Source organism: Lytechinus variegatus, chromosome 13 (genome assembly GCF_018143015.1).
Source record: "Lytechinus variegatus isolate NC3 chromosome 13, Lvar_3.0, whole genome shotgun sequence".
Lineage (NCBI taxonomy): Eukaryota > Metazoa > Echinodermata > Echinoidea > Temnopleuroida > Toxopneustidae > Lytechinus > Lytechinus variegatus.
The window spans coordinates 13494990-13517511 of record NC_054752.1 but is presented as its reverse complement, the minus strand read 5'-3'; the positions used below and the strand labels follow the sequence as shown (position 1 = coordinate 13517511).

At 36.4% G+C, this 22522-nt stretch overlaps 1 protein-coding gene across 1 annotated transcript; it reads left to right on the top strand.

Annotated features, from left to right (window-relative positions):
• Positions 1–8548: 8548 nt before the first annotated feature.
• On the top strand, positions 8549–16428 carry LOC121426811 (G-protein coupled receptor 54-like). The gene is made up of 5 exons (XM_041623208.1): positions 8549–8916; positions 11032–11167; positions 12177–12389; positions 13236–14305; positions 15113–16428. Exons 1-4 carry the CDS (start codon positions 8554–8556, stop codon positions 13694–13696), a joined length of 1173 nt encoding a protein of 390 aa, XP_041479142.1. The 5' UTR covers positions 8549–8553; the 3' UTR covers positions 13697–14305; positions 15113–16428.
• Positions 16429–22522: the final 6094 nt, after the last annotated feature.

The following is a 22522-nucleotide window of genomic DNA, read 5'->3' as shown; positions in this document are numbered from 1 at the left end:
GTAACGTGATAATTGTGTCAAAAAACACTAAAATAATGAAAAAGGGGAATCTATTTTGCTAGAAAAGCTACGTGTTTGGGGTAAATTTTGCTGGGATAATAAAACATTAAAATGTACGTGTTCAGAGTCCGATTTGCGCGAGGTGTGGAAGGTGGGGCCATAAACCAAATGGTGTGTAAAGGGTAAAGGTACAACCGAAGACCGACGAACCCTTGACACAACATAAAATATTCCTGTACTTGTTTAGTGGTTCCTTTCACTGATTGTTTTGTTTCCAATACTTGTTAAGGGTAGAGTTTCACACGCCAAATACTTGTTAAGGGGTGCATTTTCAGAAAAAATGAAAATACGTGTTAAGGGTGCTTTTCGAGACCCAATGGTCACGCATGGTATCCACTAGTCGATGGAAGTGCGTATCATAATAATCCGTGTTTCTCCCTTCGGTATCTAAAGGTTGTCTTGGTTGTGGTGACTTTTTTGTTACCTCTCATTTTTAGGCTAACTATTCCCAGTATAGGCCCTAATCAAGCAGCTGCAACATCTGCGTGCTCCTAACACTATACCAGGACAGCAGGGCAGTCTCTTGGCTCTGGACAACGACATATTTGCAATTGTTCGTTAGGCGCAGATCTTCGGATGATTTGCTGTCCCGGCCCGCCAACTTTCGACAAAAGCTTCCGTCTCTCCTTTCGGATTTGACTTGCATTTTCAAAGGAACTGGTGGTTGCAAAGAGCGTCTCCGTCGTAAATGCGAAAAGTCTCTAATGTTTTCTTGATCACCTGTGGGAGACTCGAGGATGTGCAAAGGCCTACTCAAGTTAAGGATTTAAAAAAATACACGAAGTAATGTCAAGATTCAAGTTCCGGCTGTGTAATGAATTTGAATCTGTCCTTTCAGCAATTAAGTAAGCCATTGTCGTCGGTCAACGCCAAGCGGTAATTTTCTTGTTTTTATTGGAGATCAGTCTCCTGATTTCCAGGGGTTTATTCATTTAACTCCAACCTGGAAACCTAAACTATCTAATATTATGGCTCTCAGACATTTACCCAATGATAATCACGCAAGTGACGTTCATAGGGTCGTGTCTGCGTCGATTGAGTGATTTTAATTCCACTTTTTAACGACTGTTCAGAGACTAAAGAGACTATCTCTGATCTTGCTTATTGATCGCATCATTCAAAATATTTATTTTGGTAAGAAAGGAAAGTCTCAAGTGATGGGCCTTTGATCATTAGAGGTGATTGTGCGAGCGTGTAGGTGTGTATGTGTACATTCTTTTGTTTTTTACTTTACTCCATGTGCCCAAAAATTTCTTCTGGAAAAAAATAATTAAAAAATACATGAAATGAGAGAAGCAATTTGAATGATCGTTCATATCGGCTCTTACGTACATGCCATTTTTGTCATCAGTATACACGTTTATTTCTCTTTTTTCATTCCATATTGGTCATTTGCTGATATTTTAACTGATTTATCATATTTTTATACGTCATATGCCGAATAACTTCATGTATTGATATTTGCATGATGATCATTGTACAAGCAGTTATACGAATGTTTTAAGCAGAAGGGAATTGTCCCCAAAAAGGTTTCTACAACTTTGATTGTTCTCGGGGTCGGCATTGAATCTGTTGGAGGAAGGGGACCTTGGTCCATTTTAGACATTTCTTGCACAAACTGGAAACATTATGTTCTTTTGTCGCACTATAACTCCGTGGATTGTATTGGATTTGATATGCTATTATACGAGTTGTTATAAAAATTATTTTTCTTAAATGTAATGAAAGAAGAACACCGGTAATACTGAAATTTAATCCAAATCGGATATATACACAACAAAAAAAGTAAGTCCCCCCCTAAACAAACATCAATAATTTCCGAACCAATGTGAGTTTTTGATATATTTTTACATGAGCGTGTAGGTAATTTTATAAGCTACCCTATGAGTAAATGTTGTGGATGAATCTTACGTCATGCTTCAGTGAGCACCGTCAGAAGGCAAAAATGTCACTTTTCAAAAGTCACAAGCAAAATATCACGACTTTGATTCCATTGTATTGGAACTAATTCCACATTCTCATCATGAAAACTAGTCAGAAGGCTTGGAAAGGGTACTTTCTAAAAGACGATACAACTTTTTAAGCTAAATTTCACGGTTGAATAAACTCAAGTCCAAATTTGCTATAATTGGATTTTTACACATTTTTTTCAAGAAAAAATGCTAGAATATGATGACAGTTATTTTGGGGAAGACTATCTCCAACAATATTCACCGTTTCACGGTTCAATGAACATTTATTGGAAACAAAAAATGCGATTTTCAAATATCGTAGGCAAGTATTGCTTCATTTTTCTAACTGAAAATGATCTTTTCTCAACTTTTTTGTTATGTTCATGACCAATTAACATGCTTCAATGATTCAAAGGTGTCAACTTAAACATTTACGCTTGAATGAACATGTGGAATGTGATTAGCTCTTTTTTACGTTATTGGAAAAACTGCAATTTGTAACTATGGATATCTGTCACACAACTCCTTGCACAGTTCATTTGATTTGATTTTCATGAAAATCCCGATGTTTAATGCATCAGTGAGCACACAATATTCGAAAATTATGCAAATGAGAAGAAAGTTCAAGGCCTTGGCCCCACTCTCTACCGAATCGAATGGTTATTTTGGTGTGTGCACATTTTGGATAGTGTTACTCTGAAGCCATGTGCGAAGTTTCATTAAATAACTGTTGGCAGAAGTAACAAAAACCGTCCATGAAACAAACCCTCATTTCATATTTGTTAAAATTTTGACTTCCTCTCTCATAGACTTGTGTACATTATGGGTGCATATGTTTAAGCATACGTAAACCCCTTATTCAATATGGTGGAACTTTTTTTCAAGACTGTCTTTAGCAATGTCGTTTGGCAGTAATGTTTATCAACCTATGGGCAGAATTCTGTGCAAAAATGAAATCGATTTGCTTGTTTATGGATGAGTGAGCACGCATCAAAGTGGGAAAATTGGTATTTTCAATGACACAGACTCATTTTAAAGGGTAATAAAGTGAATATTGGGGGCAAATTTGGTTTGAAAGGTGTCTTTAATTGCTGTTGTTTTTATCATCCATCATTTCTATCATCAAACACTTTCAGAACTTTAGCCATTTCATGGTTGAGCGAGCACATTCGAAAATTTAGGAATGAATACTCTTTATACTGCATAAATGTATTCTTTTCCTAACAATTTCTCAGGATCAGTTGAATGTATGGACAGATCAGTGGTGGATCCAGAATTTTAAATGGGGGAGGGGCCTATAATCGGGGAGCCATCAACATTTTCAAATTTTAACATGATCTGACAAGCTGTAAAAGATAATACCCCCAAAACCCTATGATGACACGTCACAATACAGGGGCCGCAGAGCAGTTTTTAAAGTGGGGGGGGGGGGGGGCTGACCATGTCAAAAATCACAATCGTATTACATTTTTGTACTTGCTTATGGAAAAAAGTGGGGGGGGCTGAAGCCCCCCAGCCCCCCCCCCCCTCCCCGCTTCCGCGGCCCCTGCAATACATCGTGCTCACTCAACCATGAACATACGATATCAAAATTTGGTCTGAAATGGTTAAATGATGGATAGTAAAACAGCATAACACTATAAAGTTCACCTAAAAACAATTTTTGCCCAACTTTGTATTTGCACAATCTGAAAAACGACTCTTGTGACTTTCAAAAATGGTCATTTTTAATTCAATCTTTAATTACTCATGCATGACTCAACCGATCAATCTCATTTTTCCCCTGGAGTTGCTTAATGAGTGTATAAAACCACCCATGAAATATCATATCTCAAAATTATTTGGTTCAAAAGTTACAGCAGTTTGATTTAGGGGGGACTTACTTTTTTTGTTGTGTATATATATAAATGAGAAAGTTGTGATATCTAATGATTTGCTAAATTTTGCAAAAAAGATTTACGCACATCTTCTGTTCAGCATGTAAATAAAGACCATGATGACATCACCTAGTCAATGTTTTTTTTTTCCTATCAGAAAATATATGATTTTTATGAGAAATGAACTGATTCCTTCATGAATAGTTTAAATTGTAATCATGTAACGTTATAGAGAGGAACTTTCATTATTTTCATATCTGCAAAAACTGCAACATTGTACATTCCATACAGTAAACACAATAAAAATATTGGATGAGTAAGAAAAATCAACTCTCATAATTTTACATGTCACTGTGTTGTGCTGTAAAGGCTTCTTGAAAACGTCTTGAAAATCTTAAAACGTCATAAATTGCTTACTTTTCAGAGTAGTGCAATAATTGTGTTTCACTTTATTTAAATCAGTCGTTTTGGGGAGAATAGGCCTCTCCTTTCATCAATTTAGAATGACGTTACACCAAGGGATTGTTCGTTTGGATAGCCTACTATCGTGTGGACCTGGGAGGATATTTCCCAGGCATATTTGATCTTATCTATAACTTTTTTTCAAGATACTCACTTCCAGACCCTTTTGAAGGGTAAAGTGTTTCTTCAGACACGTCTGATGGTCCGGTATTGGTTTTGGTTGCGCGAAACAATACGTCGAATGCCCCAGAGGCACGGGCGAATCGACAAGGAGGGCTGATTTGCTACTTCCGAAGCCTGGGCCCTGGGGTTGCTAATAGCGTAGGCGGGGATGCATTTCGAAACTGGACTCTATTCTAATCGGTCGAAAATCCGATCGGTTTTTTTTTAAGGAATTTTGGGAACAGCTTTCTGAAACGAAGAGAATCTATTGTCAAATGTCATTCATGACAATGGAGTCTTTGTCGAGGGTCGGTTAATCGAAACGGTAGATTCGTTCGTGACTCTGGACAAACGACACATTATTTGCGATTATTTAGTCAGTTCTGGAACGTCGGACGAAATTGCTGTTCCAATTCACCGACCCTCGACAAAGACTCCATTGTGATTTGATTTGCATTTTCAATGCATTTGCTGCGTTGCAGGATTCATTCCGCGTCGGTGAGCGAAAACTCTCTGCTATGACAATACCGAGCGCGAACTTGAACACAATCATCTTTCTCATTTAATCTTCTAACTTATTTTTTGATAATAATAATATAGGATATTTATATTGCGCACGTATCCACCTTGTTAGGTGCTCAAGGCGCTCCTATACTTTTTATATACATGTACGGTTTGCTGTTCTTGCTTGGGGCAAGGAAATGAGATAGGACTTTGGTACATGTATATACATGATATAAACTGTATAAACTATAAAATTTATCCTTAAAATGAATGAAGTTTCTGCAGCAGAATCTCGAGAACACCTGTAATCTTACCAGATTGCGTAATCTTACATTATGATATGATGTAAAATCACAGGAAATTGGTATTTGGTGTAAGGAACTTTACAAATTTTCCCCTTTTTAGACAGACCTGTTTTGTTAAATTGCAGAAAAAAATTCCTGTTTTATGAATGTACAGAATGATTCTGTTATTGCTTTCTGCAAAATCTCCTTATTTTTTTGTAAAATCAGGGTTTTTTAATGAGATTGTTTCGAGAAGAAGAGTACAGCAAGAACTTTGGCTTTGCTAAACATTCTAATGTAAAACTACTCCACCTACCCCCCCCCCTCCCTCTGTCTCTCTCTCTCTCTCGTCCCCTCTCTCTCTCTCACACACACACACTGACCACACACACTTGTGCTGGGGCATACTCGCTTGTTCTTGTCCTTGCTATTGTTCCAAAATGGAAACCTCATTTTCTTCCAAATCATTGGTCGGCCTTTGAAAATAAAAGATCACTGTAAACAAGGACCCGAGGATACGTATAACCTCTATTATTGTCAAGCTGTATCTCATCGAATACCCGAATATTTTGTTTTGTTCTGATGTTGTGGTTGGTGTGCCATTCATATTTGCGAAAACCCTTGTTTTTGTCCAGCTCGGAGGTAAATTACCATGTATGTAATATCATAAGGAGTCCGTTTAAATAAAAGAAAGAAAGTCGGCCAAATGGCCTGGAGTTAAAACCCTTGTCATCTAGCTCATGACGACGAATCCCAATGTTACCGCTCCTGGACGAGATGCATTTTTAATCCACCCCATCTGGAATTCTACTCATCTCAATTATTTTCTTGTAATGGAAAAGGGCGCCCTTTACTCGTTATGAGGCTCATAATGGCCATGAATTTACTGATTTCAAAGCTATTACATGTGGGCACTGACTCATTTACTGTGAAGATAATTTAAGCAGCTTTTTAATTTAGCACCGATGTTGGGAATGGAGGTGAGAGGCATCTCTCAGGCGAATAAGCGCGAGCGGCGCCAAGGGGGACAGGAGGGAGACCCTCTTAATTTCCAAGTTGTATTTTAAAAAGAGAGATATATAAAATTGATAGTAAAAGCAAATTGAAGGGGAAGAACAGAATGAAATATATAAACATATATGCAGTTGACAAAGTATATTTCTGACTCTTCATGTCCTTCCTTTTCTCTCTCTAGCTTTCGTTCTGTCATTCTCCCCCTTTCTCTCTATCTATATATCTTGCTCTTTCCCTCCCCACTCTCATTATGTATCTCTCCCTACACCCAACTCTCCATCTTCCCTTGATTAAAACCTTCATCTTAAAAAATGTATATTTTATCTTGACAATACGTGTTACCGGATGCAATGAAACTTAAAAAGATATATATATTCGTAGTAAATAATAAAAAAAGGATGCAATAACAGGATGTATCAATGTTACATTTCTTCTGCTTTTTTAATTTTTTGTTTTCTCCTTTTATTGCGATAACAGAGAAGAAAAGGACATGAATATAATTGTACTAAATAATATTCCACCCACTGAAAATATTTGCGTATATCGCATTCTCCTCTTCTTCAGTTTTAATGACAGCCCTTTCTCTGACTTCAACAATGGAATGATTGCGTTCGTTGCAACCATCAGTGCATTTTGAAATTATTGGAAATTCATAATGCTTCGATTAAAATGATGTGATTAGACTGAGGAAATTATCTGTTCATTATCGACACATCTATATTGAAATATGAAAAAGACAGGAAATGAATTTAACATGATATGTATATTCACTTCATATGAGTGTGAATGAAATTTTCCTTTCTGATTTCATCTCCGTTGATTAGCCATTCAGAATGTGCAGCCCCGTGTGTGTTTGTCAAAAAGCTTTCTAACGTCGTCTTTGTGTTTTTTTAAAGAAAATGTAAAGAATGTAATATTATATTTGGTTTTGTCACGTTGATTTACGTCATCGAATTCACCTTCTTTTGTGTACTACTCTTGCTTTATTAGGTGTAACAATAATGTATTTTCGTTTCCATCTTTGACATTTCATTAGAATCATTACAATTCAATCGTATTGTTATTAGCGGCTATTTTGTGAAAACATAATATTTCTTCTTACAAATATGTCTTCTTACAAAACCCTTTCTCCTCCCACCCCCCCCCCCTCTTTTTTTCTCTCTCTCTCTCTTTTTATTTGATTTTTTGTTCTCTGAATTTTTATTTGTTTTTGTTTTTAGTTTTTTTTACAGGGGATGTTCATAAATTACATAACCATTTGAATTTAAATGGAAAAAATTACTTGATTAATGAACCTATCAAATATTAGCTTTATGAATCATTTCCGGCCACAAAGCCCTGTATTGAAGTATCTGCTTATTTATTGTTACTCAAAATATCACCTTTTTTTCAACCCTGCTTTCAATGAAATATACATATATAATTCATCATCTGAACCTTTAACTTTATGAACGTAAGAAAATTTGGCCTTGTTAAGGAACGTACTATCTATATTAATTTCCATGCATTTGATGGCAAAGTTAGCGCTACACTTTTATGCAACCGGGCTTTGGAGCACAATCTTCCTAAAATCATATCTGACAATAGCAGAATAAAAAGGGGGAGAATTCACGCCCCACAATATTCCCAATACACAACATGATTAAACAATTCTATGCAACCAATGTATGCCAATGTTGCATCGTCCGGTCCTTGTTCTATTTCAATGATATAGAGTTTTTGCACCACGAGGCCGAACGCTTTCAGGAACACAGAAAATCACATGCCCTTCATGATAAAGAGCAACCAATAAGTCTTTGTCGAAAATTTGTGAAACAAAGCAGCAGTTTCGTCCTGGACTAAGGACAAACGATATATTTGCAATTTTTCGTCAGCTCCAAAATTAGGAGGAAACTGCTGTTCTGATTCACCATTTTTTTTACAAAGACCTCACATCACATCACAGCTGTTGATTGCCATTTGACGGGCATTTTCAATACATTTACTGTTCTAAAGTCTGTTCTCCGTCACGGTGCGAAAACTCCTAAATGTCATGAAAACCAATGAGGGTGTGCGATAATGTTCCCGCTTCCGAACGAAGAAAGATAAAAGATTGGAATTGTTTAATTTGAAATCGCTCTCTTAGGAACAGTCGGTAAGATTCCCCGTCGTGTTTCGACGGAGAAGTCAATATTCCTCTAATTAGCAAGACCTTTGCGTTACTTTCGATTTAATTTGATTTCTTGGTACAGAGCGACGATGACGACTACGCCACCTCTTGGTGTGAACGTGACCTTCCCATACATCAACGATGAGATGGTATCGGGGACGGCGGGACCGGATGACGAGGACGGAACGCCGACCGTCACCCTCACCAACTGGCTTGTGCCTTTGCTCTTCGGCATCATCACCGTTGTCGGCGTCAGCGGCAATGCCATCGTGTGTTACGTCATATCCGGTCATGTTCAGATGAGAACTGCAACGAATTACTACATAATGAATTTAGCTATCACGGACATTGCGTTTTTGGTGTGCTGTGCACCGTTCACAGCGGCTGTTTATGCGACGAATAACTGGATCTTTGGAAGATTTATATGTAAATTCGTCATGTACATGATGCAGGTATGTGCTGATTATTCTATTTTAAAGAATTTGTTTATCAATTCATGTTTATATATTCATTTCACTTTTATTTCTTTTTTTATATTAGGTTGATTATTTTTTAATATTTGTGTACGTTTTGCATTAGATCATTATTATCATCTTATTCCCATTTTCGTCTCGCCTGCAACGCAGAGCGGGACTATTGGCGCCGCTTTTCCGACGGCGGTGGAGGCGAAGACGGTGTCGTAAACATTTAAATATTAACCAAAAAGTTTTGAAATGTCATCATCACTTAAGAAGTATATGAACATAATCCATGAAACTTCGACAAAAGTCTAATCAAGTACTACTAAATATCCTGCATGAGTGTCAGGTCACATGGCTTAAGTCAAATGTCATTTAGGGTCAATAAACTTTGGCCATGTTGGGGGTATTTTGTTGAATCGCCGTCAACACTTTGAAAGTTTATGGATCTAATTCATGAAACTTGGACATAATACTAATATCTCTATTCATGTATGAAATATTGCCAAGATTATTTGAACTGTGATGAACCTTAGGAGAGCGAGAGAATGAGCTAGTGATGTACAGGGATAAAACAAGGAGCTGGACATGACGTGAAAACTAGACCACTAATGAATTTGGTGTTTATTAAACAGCCCACCGACATGACCGAAGTTTAGTATGTTTCTTATTTTTGTGCTCCTTTATTTTTCTCCACTATTTGTGAAACCAATAACATTTTGAGATAAAGTTTTGTACATCCCATAGGTTTCATTTCTTTTGTTCACGACCGATATCAGATTTAAATTTTGAAAACTTAATTAATTGAATAAAAGAGGATTAAGCCCTAGATATCGGGACATTTCATGAGTTTAGTCTTACAACGTGACCGAGATATTTCATCTGCAAAGCAGACCGTTCGCCTATTTTTAGACACAACGGACCTTGATTAGTATGAACCTGGTGTATAGGGCTATTCATTTAGAAATATGTATTTGTTTTTATTTGGGGTTATTGCCCATTTACACTGTGTTTGCATACCTTTTGTGTGAAAAAAATATTCCATGCTAGATTTTCATAAATTGTTATTATCATTATTAGTATCAGTAGTAGAAGTAGTAGTAGGAGGAGGAGTAGTTCGGAGTAGTAGAAGTAGGAGTAGGAGAAGTAGTAGTAGTAATAGTAGTAGTAGTAGCAGTAGTAGTAGTAGTAGTATAGTAGTAGTAGTAGTAGTAGTAGTAGTAGTAGTAGTAGTAGTAGTAGCAGTAGTTAGTAGTAGTAGTAGTAGTAGTAGTAGTAGTAGTAGTAGTAGTAGTAGTAGTAGTAGTAGTAGTAGTAGTAGTAGTAGTAGTAGTGTTATTAATGTCATACTAATAAAACGACAATAATGATTGGCCTTATAATAATAACAACAATTATGATTACAATAATTGTTATTATGATTGGTAGATATCATCAGTGTGAATATTTCAAGAAATATTCTTTGGACCAAACATGCATGAAACTGAATACTTGAAATTTCGGGATTTTCCGTAAGGTTTTCCAAACTCCTGAGGATAAAAAAAGATATCAATAACATTGAAGAATTCAGTGTCTTCCGCGAGACCATAACTTCGAGCTGGATCTCCTGCCATGGGAATGCGCTACTTTCAACTGTCTTTTTGCAACTGTCACTCAGAAAACATCGTCGGTTTTGTTTTCCGTCTTCACATGCGGGAACGCTACTCCATTCCGTCTGAATTGTTTCCAATGCATCCATTTCAAGCAAAACTGCATTTAGAAGGGGGAAAACATCGAAATGAGCGTGCACGATATAATTCCAATTGTTGAATAGGGCTTGTATGGGTTTTCATCGACGTTCTTTGATACAATAGAAACCAGAATCATAAAAAGACGTCTTTAGTCTGCCGTCCTGAAATCTCCCGTTGTAATTCGTGAACATTGTAATGAGCAGTGAAGACGAATACATCTGGAGGGATATTTTTATTTGCTATATCATGTTTGAAGTCCATAGTTTCCATACGGTAATGACATAGGCAAACCAAAGCAAATAAATTTGATTATTATTGTACTTTTTTTAATTACTATCATCTGATCACAGTTATCATGTTTTGTCTTCGTTCACTTCAGGTTACAGCTCAAGCTACTTGTATGACATTAACAGCCATGAGCATCGACAGATACCAAGCAATCATGCGCCCTCTACGTTCACTAGGGACAAGAACACAATCGGGAGTGCTCGTTGTCAGTGGTTGTATATGGGGAAGTAAGTTAACTTAGTAATTTTGTGTTAATTTTTTTGGGTTTTTTGGTTTTTTGGGCCTGTCAAAAAAAAATTGATGGTGCCCATCCCCCTAAAATGTCTGGCTTCCGCCGCCATTGCGGTATTGCCTCGTATCGAGGTAAAACATTCACTGGGCTTGTTTGTATTTATTTCCATATTAAAAAAAAAATATGCATGCTCAATTCAACATAACGTACAGATCATAATGGAGGATGGCCCATTCTATTGTTATTAATAACTGTTCTTCCATGGGGTCCTTCGAAATTGTAATTTTGTACACGAACTTTGCTAGAAAGATAACTCATCAACTTTGCTACCTGAAATTTATGTTTTAAAACAAAATAAATGAGGTATTTCACTGATATTAATTTTGATCAATTTGAAATGTTCATTTCGTCATCTTCCATTATATGTTTTTTTAAACTAGTTACAACTCATTTTTTTCTATATGCTTACGTGTCATGGATTAACAATTGGTGTCACGTATTCATCTCTCTTTTCTTGACTTCATGGTTGCCCGAATTCCTTCGTTTTTCTTGTGTTTCTCTTATTTGATTGGATCAAAGTAAATCCAACATGAATGTCACTTGATAGCTCTGCTCATTTCATATCACCATCGTTAGAGGAAAGTAATTTCAGGTATAGGCCTACTTTGCCCCCACATGAACACTTGTAATGTAATGCAGATTTTTTTTTTTATTGTAAAAATTAAGTCAGGAATAGAGACTTCAATGTTGACATAACGGGGATAATTGTGATTTTTTTTCTAATAACAATAACAATTTCCAATAGGCATAAACCTCTCCCAACTTCGACAAAGCTGGCGCTATCCTATGAATCGCTACTCTGACACCTTTAATAACATAATGTTTCCAGTAAACATGATAAGGGCTTGGAACCTGAGGAAACAGGCATCTGACTACCCAACATTAATGTGGTGCTTCGTAACATAACAAACTGATGTATAAATTATTTTTCTATTCATATCCAGTTTCAGCGTTAATCGCAATTCCAATTGCGGTGTATTTTGACGTCAAACAGTTCGAGTTCGGACCAGTTTGCTACGAGGACTGGCCGTACAAACAATACATGTATCCAGCCTATGGTCTTTTCACCGTCATATTTCTCTACGTCATTCCCCTAGTCATCATCGTAGTATGTTATGTGTCCATGCTAAGAACACTTTGGAGAACAGCCCTGCCAGGTAGGTTAAGAACATAACTTCTAAACAATTGTTTTCAATTTGACATGCATATGGCAAGCCGTTTGACCCATGAATGCAATAACTTCAGTTTATCGCTGGAACGCTTTTCTCCGATGAAATGACTTTTTAGTTGAGAAAATTTAATATAATTTTACGCATTTTATGAGATAAACGGCTTGCCATACATCAAAGTACATGCTCCATCTAAAGTGAGATCAAGGGGTGCAGGTTATCTAAGAATGTGTTCTAGAAATCCCATTACATTCCTTGCGATATTTTAGGCCACGACCAGGTGGGTTTTTCAAAAAGTTGTTCGTAAGTAAAGAGCGACTTTAAGAACGACTGGTGATCCTTTCTTGTAAAATAGTACACACCATTGGCGATTGTTTAGCGCGTAAGAATGGATCCCCAGTCGTTCTTAAAGTCGCTCTTAACTTAAGAACAGCTTTATGAAACGTCCCCCAGTCCCCAGATATTGTAAGGTGAGGGTCTAATGATACGTCGCAACTCGTGCTAACACTAGATAGAGGAGCAGTGAGAAAAAAAATGCCCGATCGGCTGAGTACGAACGTCATTATCTGACAATTTGGAGGAGCAAACCTCCTTTTTTTTTAATGACTCCTTTTCTTCGTCTGATCACGAGTTGTACTGACTTGGTTTGTCGCCACCTGCTCCTGGGTATGGGATAGAGACCTATCTATCGGAGTTCTGGTATAACACTTAGATTTCTGTATCGTTCTAAGTTTTCTGTATCGTTTGGGTCGTTCTAAAAAACAAAACGTGTGTCCTATTAAGTGAATTAAACAAAGTCTCAACATAACGTTTGCGGTTTGTTCTTTCTATCAGGCGAAGAAGAGGCCAGTCAAAGTCAGAATCATCGTCGAAATCATAAACAGAAGCGGCGGGTAACGCTGATGGTGTTGAGCGTCGTCATCGTGTTCGCAGTCTGTTGGTTTCCCATCTACGTGGTCAACCTCTGGTTCCGTTTCGATCGCAACTTTCCCCAGACCAACTTCATGTACGGAGTCAAAGTCTTCGCGCACCTCCTGACCTACGCGAACTCTTGCGTTAACCCGTTCGTGTATTCCTTCATGGGCCGGAACTTTCAGCGCTATTTTCGGAAGGAATGCTCGTGCTGTTACTCGTGCCGATGTTACTCGCGGCGGTATCGGCAAAGCGGTGGTCGTAAGGTGATGACGGAGGATCGCGCGATGGCGCATTTTAAGTCGGGACATTCCACAGGGAACACGCACTCGACGGTAGCATTGCCTTTGTTCTCACGAAGCTCCAGAAGCTCACAATCATGATCACAGTCATGCGATGATTAAAACAACAGGAGACAATTTCTTTCTATTTTGCATATTTATTGTTAATGTTATTCACGATTGTGACCACGGAGTCAATATGGCACACTGATTGTTATAGTGCCTCAATTTATCATGAAACTGTTTTAGAAGATGTTTCAGAAAGTTGCGCAATGAACGGACATGTATATAAAAATACAAATGTTTTATATTTATATGAATATGAAAATGTTTATATTTATTGTTTTTTTTTTCAGGGTTAGATCATTGTCGGGAACAATAATTGTCAACAACACTATATTCGTTTGTGTTGACATTAGCGATTGGATTTGAGTGTAAAGTTTGTCAAAGTCTGAAGAGGTTGTTGATTTAGTGCAATTTTTATTGAAAAGCTATACTCCTTGGGTACTATCAGTTATCCGTCTTATACACGGAAAATGTGCATGGATGAATTGAGACAAATCCTAAGATAGATTAGACAATAAGTTCAGGTCCCAGGATAAGAAATCTTACAACTCGAGCACACACAAAAATCAAGAACCCAAAATATTACTTTATAACTTGCGCTTTTTTAAATGATATCATTCTGATTATCATTATTCACATTATTAGGTTCAGGGGCGTAGATAGCGGGGGGGATGCATCCCCCCCAGAATTTTAGGTGGGGGGGATGGTGTGTACAATCATCCCCCCCCCCAGGTTTCTGTGGGGGAAGAAGCAAAACTATACAGTAATAAAGCAGTGAATGCTAGTTAAAATCAATCAATAATAATAGCAGTAATAATCATAACGTACAGCAATGACAAACATGATCAAAAGTGGACTTTTATTCAGAGTCAGTCATCTTATATGCATTTACAACTTGCAAGTTTTAAGTAATAACAACTGTCTTGCGTCGTCATATACATTTAAGGATCGTTATTCAGAGTTTCACCAAGTACATTTCCTTATAATAATTATGTATTTGCAAAGGAGATAAGTTCAAAATATTTCATTACAGATTTAAGAAAGTGTCGCTTAATCACTCCCTTTCAGAGCAATTGCTTTCATAACACATTAACACTGTTCAAACGAATTAATAAGAAATTACCTATACACATACACTGACCCTTTTCCCTGCTGGCCATGTCCTCAACCGCTACTTTGCAAAGGAAAGGTGAAAATTTTCAGTCTCTAAGGAGCGAATTAGTAAATGAATGATTTTGGAATGAAAGTGCAAATTTTGGATGGCCTCAGTGATATCCGAGGTTTTTTTCACTCAATATTCACTCTTTCATATTATATTTATATATTAATTATATATATATATATGTATATATATAATATATATATATATATATATATATATATAATTATGACCCAGCTAGGGATCATCCCCCCCCCCCCCAGGTCTAAGGACCTGTCTACGCCACTGATTAGGTTGTGGCTGATATCCTATGAAAACTTTAGCGAAATTGGTACCGAATGCCTGTTAAATGCGTGGAATCAGCGTCTAGTTTTATTTAACTCGATGTAACAGTCTAACAACCTCATTGAATTGAAAATAGGTAGAAACTTTCTGATTATGATTTGGGCATGCTGATTTCAATGCCTCTAAGAATTAGTGCATGCTGTAAGGATGGTAAGGTCTTTGATCTATCTCGTTTACATGGCGTACTATGACTATATAATTTCCGTCGTCCTTATAGGGTATAGTTCCGATACAAATTTTACACGAGCGTAGGAACATAGCTCGTGAATACATCGTAGGGGCATCGTACGATCAACGAATGGGCATCTGGGTCCCATAAAAGTCACTATTGATTATGGTAACTTTGCTATCACGTGGTAGTGACCATAGGATGACAATGTTACCATAATAAATATAGTAACTTTTATGCAACGGGGCCAAGATGTCAATCTCGAGGGTCAATTAACCAAATCGGAATCACTCCCTTAAAATACTAACGTTAAACGCGAAAGCTTTGCTGTGGAAATAATTAATACACGATCAATCAAGCAATTCAATAGAATTACTATGCCACGGGATGCTCATCTTCTCAACCTCAATTTGTAAATATACTCCTGTGATTTTAACAATACTGTAAATGATTTCAAACATTTTGTAAGAAAACCATTTTGTACGTTCGGTGCAGTTTATGAAACATTGGATGTCTGTATAGATGCAATTTTCAAAGATCTTTTAGGTGGAGTGACGTGTAGTTTATTGCTTTTGAACTACAATGAGTACCATGTATTATTGATTAATATGTTCATTTTATAATCTGAATAGTATTTATCACCCTTTATTCACTGAATAATACACTATATCAATTTTGTAATATCACTTAAATGTATCACGTATTTACACATGTTACATGTAGATCAATCAACGAGACCGTAGCCGATATCGTTGGACTGTATTGACATTCATGTATTTCCGACTAAACATTCTTATTGTGCCTTTCAGTGTTTAGTTTCTGTACAAGTTTTACCTTCTTGAAAGAACATATGATTTACACAATTTTGACGTCCATCCATTTGCATCCCTTTATTGAAGAGACAACTGAGAGAAAGCTCTGAATTCTGCAAACGAGCCTGGAACCTGCATTTCTACAATAACGACGCGGCGCGCCGACGACGAACACGAGTATTTCAATTAAAATTACAACTATTACTTTCACCTCTGCTGTAACTACGACTGCTACTCTACTCCTGCTATAATTACTAATACTCCTACTACTACTACTACTACTTCTACTACTGCTGCTGCTGCTGCTGCTGCTACTGCTGCTACTACTACTGCTACTTCTACCATAACTACTACTACTACTACTACTTCTACTACAACTACTATTATTATTTATACTACTACTGCTACCATGACTAATACTATTACAACTACTATTACTATTTCTACTTCTACTTATACTACTACACTGTTTAAAAAACCCGTGATTTTACAGAAAAAGAGAAGATTTTGCAGAAAGTAATAACAGAATCATTCTGTATATTCATAAAACAGGAATTTTTCTGCAATTTAACAGAACAGGTGTGATTAAAAAGGGGAAAGGGTGTTTGATTTAAGGAAAAATGTAAGATTTCATACACCAAATACCAATTTCCTGTAAGATTACGCAATCTGGTAAGATTACAGGTGTTCTCGAGACTCAGCTGCAGGAACTTCTTTTATTCAAATTTTCTAACAGTGTATAATTTTACTACTGCTTCTACTCTTTCTGCTACTACTGCTACTTCTTCTTCTACTACTACTACTTTTACTACTTATCACTGCTTCTATTACTACTACTATACTTTTTTTCTACTACAACGGCTACATGCTGCTCCATGACTGCTGATATATTTTACCATTATTCTTCTTATATAATACCAGCACTATGCTAGAACTACTAGTATACTACTTTTACCACCACTAATACTAATACCATACCCCTCGTACTAATGCTATTACTATACTTCCACAATTCATGTTCCTATTCAAACTGCTACTACCATTATTCTACTACTACTTCTACTACTTTTACTACTACTTCTACTACTACTACTACTACTACTACTATTATACTACTACAACTGCTACTATTATTACTACGTCTACTATCATCACTAAAGCCACTACATTACTAATGCTATTTGCATTGGTAATGTTTATGCTATTACTTCCACAGTATCTCAGTTCTATTACTACTTCTATCACATCTACTATTTTTTTTTACTTTAACTACTATACTACCACTATCACCATTACCGCTACTACTATGACTGCTGCTGCTGCTAATATACTACTACTACTAATACTAATACTTCTACTACTACTACTACTACTACTACTACTACTACTGTCATGACTACCACTGCTGCCTTCTACTGCTATTTCTACTACACTACTGCTACATCAACATCAGCTATTCTATCAAGATTACTTCTACTGCTACAAATTATACTACTTATACTACTGTTGCACTTTCTACTATAACTACCAAGATCGCATAAACTCCCTCTATTAATCACTTTCATTTTTCAATTACAGCGTTACCGACGATATTAATTCTACTTCTACTCCTCCCATCCTTATAGTATTACTACTTTTTTACACTTCCTATTCTACTAAATGCTATACTACTACTACTACTACTTCTACTACTACTACTATTATCATTACTACTACTACTACTACTGCTACTACTAATACTATTACTATATGACTACGTTTTGAAAATATTATTTCCATGACTACCATTACTCCTGCAACCACTACTGCTGCGGTTACTAGAACCACTCGTACTATAATACCTATACTAATGACTACTATACTATTACTACTACTACCACCACAGCCATTATATACTACTTCTTCTTCCTCTTCTTCTTCTTCTTCACCTTCTTCTTCTTCATCCCTTTCTTCTGCTACTACATGTACTTCTTCTTCTAATATTACTTTACCACAACTACTATTCTACTCCTTCCTGTACTAATATTACGTTTACTAGCAAAATGTACTAATATACCATTACTACTAGTAGTACCACTATACACCCCTTATCACTTTTACAATTGCCGCCGCCTCCACCATTTACTGCTATTCTTTTTTTTGTTACAACTATCACTAACAGTACTAGCTGCTACCAACAGGTCTGTTATAACTATTACTACATGCTACTTACTGTTACTTCTGCTCTTGCGACACTCTTTCTCTTCCTCGTCATCCTAATCTTACTTTTAGCACTACTTCCACCAATATACTACTACAACCATCACCACCAGTTCACTAAACGTGTTACCCGGCCATATTAGTTTTGTAATTACACCACCAGTTAAGGTTAGTGATCAGACAGTAAGGTTTAATTCCTTGTGCTATCGGTAAGTCAAATACGAATGCAACAGCAACTTTAACTACTACTACCATGACTACTTCTACGTATTATACTCCCATGACTACTTCTTCTACTGCTACTACAACCATTGCGTATACGATACATTTCTAATTTTGTTTCAAGTATAACTTTACAACAGGTACTTCTACCATTATTCTACTAATACTACTACTCCTTCTATTACTACGACTGCTACTTCCAGTTTTACTACTATTTTATGACGATTACTGTTTCTACTATTACTACTACTACTTCTACTACTACTACTGCTGCTGCTAGTACTAAAGTTTCGACTATTATTACTATCTACTACTATACTACTACTACTACTATTACCACTTTTACTATTCTCATTTCTACTACTAGACTACCAATGTTTGTATTCCCATTTCTACTACTAATACTAATACTATACTGTTACTACTATCCTTCGTCATCGTCTTCTTCTACCACTACTACCTCCACCAACTCCCTCCTTACCGCCACAATCGATTCTACTACTTTCGCTACATTTTATTGTCACTACCACTGTTTCTGGCGTTACTTTACCAGTTACCACCACTAAATGAACAATTACAGCTAATCAAAGCACTCATATTTCAGCATTCAGTCTGAGAGGAAAACATGCCCTGGCATTAGAATCTTCTGATTGAAAGATTAAAAGACGAGTGTCAGAAGACTACCACATTTCCTGATGTATTTTTACTACTGCTACGTGTCCAAATACAATTCGGGTGGTACGTGCAAAAATATTTGTGTCGTAATTTTAGCTCTCTGCGCCATACATCAGTTTTAGCCATAAGAAAGTACTTTGCTTTCAAATGTATTTCAATCTGATATTGCATGTTTATGTATAACTATCATAAACCAGTTGTGTCAACATAATTTATTGAATAATTTGGTATATCCGGACTAAGCATATATTTATATATCAATATTATCATACGGTTTATATGTGATAGAAAATTTGTATTCTATTGTTTTGTTTTATTTTGTACAAATACCTACTAGACAGCAAACGTATTGAGGGATCTTGTGTTTTCCTGTTTTTTCCTGTTATTTATCTATGATTAAATTATAATAAAAAATAACATTTAAGAGAGAAGATGAATGTGTGACATCTTCTTCATTTCGTTGTCTTTGCCTCACTAACTATTTGCACAATACCCCCCCCCCCTCTCCTTATGTCTAGCACGCGTTTGGAACAGTGTAAAAAAATGTATATATTTTTGTTTGTATCGCCTGCATAGCAGAGCGAGACTGAAGTCGCCACTTTCCCGGCGGCGTCAACATTAAAATCTTAATCTAAGGTTAAGTTCTTGAAATGTCATAACCTAAAAAGTACATCGGCCTAGTTCATGAAACTTTGGCATAATGGTCACCCAGTATTATTAAACATCCTGCCATAGTTTGAGGTTTGCATGACCCAGGTCAAAGGTCATTTAGGGTCAAAGAATTAGACCATGTTGGGGGAATCAACATCAAAATCTTAACCGAAGGTTAAGTTTTTGATATGTCACCATAACTTAGGAAGTATATGAACCTAGTTCATAAACCGTGAACGCAAGGGTAATGAAGCATTACTAAATATCCTGTTTGAGTTTCAGGTCACATGATCAAGGTCAAAGGGCATTTACGGTCAATAAAAATTTTGTCCATGTCGGGGGTATTTGTTGATTTCCTTCAAAACTTTCAAAGTTTATGGATCTGGTTCATAACTGTATAATCAAGTATCACCGAACATTCTTTGTGAGTTTCAGGTCACATGACAAAGGTAAAAGGTCATTTAGGGTCAATGAACTTAGATTATGTTGGGGAAATCAAAACGAAATCTTAACCAAGTTTAAGGGGTTTTTTAAATGCCATGACTCTGAATGTATATGGGTCTAGTTCATGAAACCTGGACATAAGAATAATTAAGCATCAGTGAACGTCCTGTATGAGTTTCAGGTCAAATAACCAAGGTCAATGAACCTTAGCCGTGTTGGGGGTATTCGTTGAATTGAAATTTTAAGGATCTACTTCATGAAATGTGGACATAAAGGTAATCGAGGATTACTGATCCTCTTGCGCAAGTCTTATAGGTCACATGTTCAATGTCAAATGTCATTCAGGGTAAATGAACATAGTATTTTATCATCATATGAACGATGTTTTGAATTATATAATAATCATTCGATAGTGATATTCAAAGTCAGCACTGTTGCTATATTGGATCGCGTAATGCAGTTGAGACTGCCAGAGGCGCTCCAATAGTTTTCTATCACCCGATGATAACATTATTCGTGACCAATAAAGGAGCATGGTGAAAAAGAAAGAAAGGAGACTCGAGAGAGAAAGCATGGATCAATAAAATGAGGTGAATGTGAGACTCGAGACGAAGAGAGCGAGACGGAAGTGACAGAAACAAAAATGGGATGCCAGAGGGAGAAGAGAGAACATGGAGAAAGAAAGGAAACTGAAGAAGATGGAGTTGTCATGTCTAAAACTTAGAGATCAGAGCAAAGTATTAAATGCATAATAATAATAATAATAACACCAACAACAATTATAATTATGATAATAATGATAACTTATTCAGGGAGGTTTTATAAGGCAGTGAAATAACTTTAGCAAAGAGATGAAAAAATAATTTTCAATGTGCCTAAAATATAGACTGTGTATGAGCTATAGCTATACCACCCCTCCATCCAAATCTCGTTTCGAGAATCATTCATGTTGATTTGATAATGAGGTTTGCATTTTTAATCTAGGAAAATATGGACTTCGAATTATTACTTAACATTTGCCGTGTTTGTTGAAGCTTGATCATTCCAAGTCATACATGATATTTTCCAAATGACAAACATGACAAACGGAAAAAATATACTTCTTGACAAAGCTGCTAGGAATATGACGAAATAAATATTTAGAAGCCAGTACTTTTTAGCACAGTAGTGTTCTTTCAGTTATCGATTTCTGAACCTGTCTCCCATTAGAGAGAGAGAGGGGGGGGGGGGGGCCTTAACAATATGCATTTGAACAGTTCACAACAGATCAATGGCTCATTTTGAGAAAAATTGATTGAACCATGGACTTAGGTCCATGATTTAATTAAGAGGTCATTGAGATCACTAATTGATAGAGATCCTCAAATTGGCATTACCCAAGATTTATGATGTCTCGTATTCAGACATTAGAAAGTTCCCATTTACTTTCGAAAATATTTCACTTTATATAATCTATTTTCCAAAGTCTATTAGTATATATAATAAGTGTAATCTGGACATGGGAGGATACAGTTTTCACAAAATGGAGCAATTAAAGAGATATTTTATTTATTTATTTTTTATTTTTGCCCATCACTCGTGTCGAAATACATGTATGTTGGTGAGTGGCATGTCCCATCTTCGTAATACATTGCCAGTGTCAGTATTCTTTACATTAAAATGCTTTCGTCTTTCTCATTGTTTGTCCAATGAAACATTGATCGATCCCGGCAGTCAAAAAAATGAAAGCATGTTTAAAGGTATGTGTATGTCCACAAGTACGTTAGTTGCCCGGTACATTCTGCGGCAATGAAATGTCGGGCAACACAACCGTCAACGTCATGCCTGAGCACGAGAAGGGAAATCCCCTGACACGCCCATTGCCTGCCTGACTCGGACACGCCCCTCGAGCCATTGAATTGATCCCTGGGAATTAAATGTTCGTGTTTGTTTACCAACTGTCACATTGTAGATGTAGTCTTATTAAATTCACCTCTTGAAAGACACAATAGAACAGTCTCATAAAATTAGTTTTTCTTGATGAAAAAAAAAAGAAAATTGATTGAAAAAAGTGAGATGGAATTAAATGATATAATATTGGTTTTCTTCATGAGAAATTGGAAAGTACAGGACTATTTATATCCTGTTTTCGGAAGTCTATTTTGGCGTTCTTCTTTGAATTAGACTGAGTTTTGTGCGGAACCTTA

What these genes read in the sequence shown, in the direction of transcription:
- LOC121426811 (XM_041623208.1), top strand. Translation starts at nt 8,554, where the DNA reads ATGACGACTACGCCACCTCTTGGTGTGAACGTGACCTTCCCATACATC. An exon ending in TCGTCATGTACATGATGCAG is followed by an intron (nt 8,917 to 11,031) that starts GTATGTGCTGAT and finishes CGTTCACTTCAG; the next exon opens with GTTACAGCTCAAGCTACTTG. An exon ending in CAGTGGTTGTATATGGGGAA is followed by an intron (nt 11,168 to 12,176) that starts GTAAGTTAACTT and finishes ATTCATATCCAG; the next exon opens with TTTCAGCGTTAATCGCAATT.